Source organism: Quercus robur, chromosome 12 (genome assembly GCF_932294415.1).
Source record: "Quercus robur chromosome 12, dhQueRobu3.1, whole genome shotgun sequence".
Taxonomy (NCBI): Eukaryota; Viridiplantae; Streptophyta; class Magnoliopsida; order Fagales; family Fagaceae; genus Quercus; species Quercus robur.
This window is the reverse complement of record NC_065545.1, coordinates 10,634,736-10,640,700: the sequence shown is the minus strand read 5'-3', so window position 1 is coordinate 10,640,700 and position 5,965 is coordinate 10,634,736. Positions and strand designations below refer to the sequence as shown.

Here is a 5,965-nt window from a genome sequence, read left to right as displayed (position 1 = left end):
AGAGAGAGAGGAGAGGATTGGGGTTTGAGGGTGAGACTGACGGAGAGATGAGAGAGAAAGAGGAATAAAAAAATAATAAAAGCATATGCCACACTTGTCTATACCGTGGCAAATTTGTGAGGATACTGTAGCATGTTGCATAATTTATCAGATTTGGAACATCTCATAAATGGGGTTTTTTGGTGTTTGGTGTGCCAAATGTGCCAAATATTTGGCATTTGGCACATTTACCACATCTAGTGTGGATGCTCTTAACATTTTATTAGGAGAATGATAAAACAATAAATGTTGTTGATAATTTATTATATTTTTCATAAAAGTGGTGTTAAAATTTTTCTATTATGATTTATTAATAATTGCCCTAAGAGTATCTATTAACATGATCCACTAATTTATTACTTGTATTTCTCATTTTTATATATTGTTCAACCCACGTATACTGCGAGAACGTACAAGATGAACTGAGAGTCACACCCGCATTTGATGAAAAAATACTTTGCCAATAAAATTAAAGTTGAAAATTTTGATGGGATAGAAAATAAAATTATATATATACGCAGGGCTATACAAAAAAAAGCCTTTTTTTTTTTTTTTGGGTAGAAATACTAGAAAATACAAAAAGCACTGGTACTATTGAATGGATTTTTCTTGTTGGAAGAATATCTGGGCAGTTATAGCCAGTTACTATCTAAATTGCATGCTGATCTTTGGTTGAATATGGCGTACCAAATTCCCACACTCAATATAAAAGTAATATGGGGGCTTTTTTTAATTAAAAAAAGAAAAAGAAAAAGAAAATCTTTTAATGTAATGACAATGTAGCGGGTACTTGTTGATATTGAAATTGAATGGTTAATCACTTAAGGAAGTAATTCCAGCTAGCCCACCAATCAACACTGAGAAATTCTACAACTACTTGGTTTTCTAATGATCAAAATACTTCAGGGAGTCACTATTTACTATGTGCTGACGCATATAAATTGGTTCGCAATAAGGAATACACATAATTTATTGGTTTGAACTTTGAACGCATTAAGTCATTATGGTTGTGTTTTTTATTTTATTTTTACTTTTTATATACGTGCACAATTAATTTTATTTTCGTAAAAATATACATAATAATATAGTATTATATGCACCTTAATTTATGTCTTTAAATTAACTTGTTACAAAAGCCTAACAGGAATTAGTCAAGGTCGTATATAATTAATTAGCTAATAAGTAATATCCATGTAAAATTACTGATTCATGGAAAATACTCCATCTTCTAGAAAGGAACTATTGCTTTTCATAAATTAAACTGGTGCCTTTTTATTTCAACAAAAACTCATGGTAGGAAGAAATTCCCAGCATTAGCATATTATATACCCTCTTTTCTTTTTTTTCTTTTTTTTTTAACTTCATATTTTATTTTGCTGAAACTGTGAGAATTGGAACTGGGAACACAAGCCCCACAAACGGGGGGACAATGTGGCATTAGGCAAGAAGGACTTCTGATCACACTACAAGAAATCTTGATTTAGACGGCATTTGTAACACTTCGCAAAAAATGAATAAAACGCCGCTATAGATACAAATGGTATAAAAGAAACAAGAGAGAGGAAAATAAAAGCTAATGCATATGTAAAGAGCGGCTATGCCATTCACAGATCACACAAATTTTTTTATAATTTTCTAAACTCATACACTTGGTAAATACAATTAGTTAATCTTCAATTTCACATAAGTCCATCATTTATATAATAAGTTTAATCCCAATAAGTTTTATATATATGTGTGTGAGAAAAAAAAGTTGGCACATAAACTTATTATCTATGGTCTGTCAAGTGGTTTCATCACTTCATGCATGAAGAAAAAAAAAAAAAAAAAAAAAAAAAAAAAAAAAAAAAAAACCAAAACAAAACAAAACAAATGGTGATAATCTCAAGTGCTGTCCTGTTAATACAGCACTTGTTAATCAAGTTGTTATGAATTATGATCGATCGGGATTGACAAAAACGACGCCGTCAAATCTGGTATAGAGAGGAAATTAAAAGTTGGTTGGTCGCTCACCGAACTCCAAACCATTCACATGAAGAACAAAAGAACCAAAAATCGGTTAATAATGAAAGAACATATATAGTTTTAGCAAAAAAGAAAGTATACAGTTCACCAAAAAAAAAAAAAAAAAAAAGAAAGTATAGAGAAATACTATATCATTTTTTTTTTGAGAATCAGAGAAATACTATATCAACCTACGTACGTAATGTACGAAAGCAGACCTCATGCTTTTGTAATATTCTCATAATCAATAAATAAATATATACTCAAATTTTCTCACTTAACCTAAAAAAAGAAAAGTCCATATATTTTTCAATTCACAATTTTCTATATAAAAATAAAATACATGTCACACACGCATATGCATGGTTCCCACTTCTCTCAACTAATCCAACTTACTTCTACTCCTTCATTCAATGCCAGAATTTAAGATGAAGCTGTACTTTGGTGCAAAATTAGGTGAGCTTTAGAGAAAGCAGAGAGGAGCTTTCAACCAAAAAAAAAAAAATAGAAGAAAGAAAACGAAAGGGTTTTTTTTTTTCTTTTTGTGTGTTTTCTGAGTTTTAACCTTATTTTTCTCCAACGACATAAGCGGGCATTAATGGCATTGTCCTTATAATTCATCCAGCTGATAAGGGGGGCCATGGTATATGGTAGAAGGAGGGAGATAATGATAATAGAGAAAAGGTAAACTGTACTATATGTGTATGTATTCATTATTGCCCTCTCTGTTCCTTTCGACACTGGTATCCTATAAAACACTTTGTGTCAACCTTCATTTCCCTCATTCACATGCTTCTCCTTTCTCTTCCTTTTTCACTTGCTTTGCTTCATCACAGTCCCAAAAAATCATTTCTTGCTTCCTTTTTCTCTTTTCTCTTTTCTCTTACAGTCTTACGCACAAACACACACATACATATTTTGTATATGTTAAAAGTTTCATAAACCTAATCTGGGTTTTGTTCCTTTAAGTCCATTTTCATCTGGGTTTACTTCATTTCCTTTACGTTCATTGCTCAAAGTTTTAGCCTTTGACGTTTGCAGAACTTGAAACTTACACTCCAACCACAGCCATTTCTTTAATCTTTGGCGTTGCTTTTGGGTTTTGGTTTTTTATTTATTTATTTACTGGGGTCCGCCGATCTGCACATGGAGATGTCAACGGTGTTAATGGTCTTAACAGCAATAGCGGCGTATTTAATTTGGTTCAGAATAATCACTCGGTCGCTGAGTGGTCCACGTGTCTGGCCTCTATTGGGAAGCTTGCCTGGTCTCATACATCACTCAAGTCGCATGCATGACTGGATCACAGACAACCTTCGCACGTGCGGCGGCACGTACCAGACCTGCATCACTGCAATCCCATTTCTAGCTCGGAAGCAAGGCCTCGTGACTGTCACGTGCGACCCCAAGAACCTGGAGCACATCTTGAAGAACAGGTTTGATAATTACCCCAAGGGTCCCACGTGGCAAGCCGCGTTTCATGATTTGCTCGGTGATGGGATCTTCAACTCTGATGGCGACACGTGGCTGTTCCAGCGTAAGACAGCCGCACTGGAATTCACCACCAGGACCTTGCGACAAGCCATGGCTAGGTGGGTGAGCCGAGCAATTAAGCTTAGGTTCTGTCCAATTCTGGAGACCGCTCAGCTTGAAGGGAAGCCGGTTGACTTTCAAGACCTTTTGCTTCGGCTCACTTTTGATAACATTTGTGGTTTGACTTTTGGTAAGGACCCACAAACTCTATCTCCTGACATGCCCGAAAATGGCTTTGCTTTGGCTTTTGACAGAGCCACTGAAGCCACTTTGCAGCGTGTTATTTTGCCTGAAGTTGTATGGAAGTTGAGGAAAACGCTTGGGCTCGGAATGGAAACCAGCATGACCAGAAGCCTTGGACACATAGATAAATACTTGACCGATATCATCGAGACGCGTAAGAAGGAGTTGCAGAGTCAGCAACAAGGTGGCAGTGGGATCCCACATGATGACTTACTCTCAAGGTTCATGAAGAAAAAGGAGTCCTACTCAGAAGAATTCCTACAGCACGTGGCGCTCAACTTCATCCTAGCTGGACGCGACACGTCATCGGTCGCGCTGAGCTGGTTCTTCTGGTTGGTCATTCAAAACCCAAAGGTGGAAGAGAAAATCATCACTGAAATCTGCACCGTCCTGATGGAGACACGTGGCAATGACACCTCCAAGTGGGTGCAAGAGCCCCTGGTGTTTGAAGAGGTTGACCGATTGATGTACCTTAAGGCAGCATTGTCCGAGACCCTGAGATTGTACCCATCTGTGCCTGAGGACTCAAAGCATGTAGTTGCTGATGACATTTTGCCTAGTGGGGCTTTTGTTCCCAAAGGGTCGTCAATCACATATTCAATTTACTCAATTGGTCGCATGAAATTCATTTGGGGGGATGATTGCTTAGAATTCAAGCCTGAGCGATGGTTATCCTTAGATGGGTCAAAATTTGAGGTACATGATTCTTATAGGTTTGTTGCATTTAATGCTGGTCCAAGAATTTGTTTAGGGAAAGACTTAGCTTATTTGCAAATGAAGTCAATTGCGGCGGCGGTGTTGTTGCGCCACCGCCTGATGGTGGTGCCTGGCCACCGTGTGGAGCAAAAGATGTCATTGACATTGTTCATGAAGTATGGTCTCAAGGTTAATGTGCTCCCAAGGGACTTGAAGCCTATCTTGGAAAAGGTTTATATTGGTGACACACGCGGTAAAACGGGTCTCACAAATGGTGGGGCTGAAATGGTGGCTTGATTAACTGTGAATATGATACATGCTACAGCTATATACTATAATAAATGTGATTCATCATGACAAAGACCTTCTTCGGTCTTCGCTTCAATTCCATGGTGAAGCTAAAGCAAATGGCAGTGTCATGAGGGTTTTGTCATGGTAATGTCCGTTAGTTTTTATATTCATATATAATTTACTATAGAGGAAAGAAGAGAGGTAAGTGAGTCAAGGTTGCATATATGATATGTAGAAAAAAAAGAATAAAGAAAAAGAGGAGGTTGGGCGTATGGTGTCGGCAGAGGAATGAGAGCTGTTACCAAAGGTTACACATTTGACTAATTCTTCTTTCTTATGATGCATTAAGTATTGATGCATTTAGAATAATTGTAATGCTTCAAGCAATAAAGAGAATAAACTATGAAATCCAAATTATGTTGAACTAGCAAATACTTGAAACATTAAAATTATACTATATGACATATTGATAGTAACAATAATAATGCAACTGTCTAATATGGCAAATGGGATGGCTAATACCCAACCAAGAAGGAAGTTTTGGGTTTCATGATTATGCATTTTTTTGCGTGGCCTTTGATTATTTGGATTTTGGTCTGACAATGTTTCCTCTGCCTTACATGGGTATTGAATTTTTGATCGCATATTGCCAAATAAAACAATATTTAGGTTAGAATTATTGAAATTTTTCGTGCACCCAGACTTGTTCCCTTTTTATTTATTTGAGAAAATAGTTTTGTTCCTTTAAGTATGGTGGTTGTAATGTTTTTTTTTTCGATGTGGTAATGCGTTTTTCTTTACCTAGATTCCTGATTAGTAATTTCCATCTGCCTCATGAGCCTATTTGTGTTCCATATCTTTTATTATAATTGCCGTTCAAAGAGAGGTGCAAGTAACTGAGTATAAATTCAGTGATTTTATTGATTGAAAGAGAGAGATTACAAGCGACTGAGTATAGATATAGAATCTATCTATTTATATACACTATAACCGAAGAAGAAAGAAGAAAATATCTAAAACTATACACGTGTTCTATTAATAACAGAAAACAGGCTGAGTTACACTTAAGTGCAGCAAAATTAGAATAAAACGGTGTTGTATCAACAAAACTCATTATCACTGCACCCTCTTAATGTAATGGTAACTCCACAAGTATAAA

General features: G+C 36.1%; 1 protein-coding gene across 1 annotated transcript; it reads left to right on the top strand.

The window, feature by feature from the left end:
- Nucleotides 1-2,632: 2,632 nt before the first annotated feature.
- Nucleotides 2,633-5,230, top strand: LOC126708016 (cytochrome P450 86A22-like). The gene has a single exon (XM_050407812.1). It carries the CDS (start codon nt 3,190-3,192, stop codon nt 4,810-4,812), a length of 1,623 nt encoding a protein of 540 aa, XP_050263769.1. The 5' UTR covers nt 2,633-3,189; the 3' UTR covers nt 4,813-5,230.
- Nucleotides 5,231-5,965: the final 735 nt, after the last annotated feature.

Coding starts and splice junctions, on each gene's coding strand:
- LOC126708016 (XM_050407812.1), top strand. CDS start 3,190: ATGGAGATGTCAACGGTGTTAATGGTCTTAACAGCAATAGCGGCGTAT.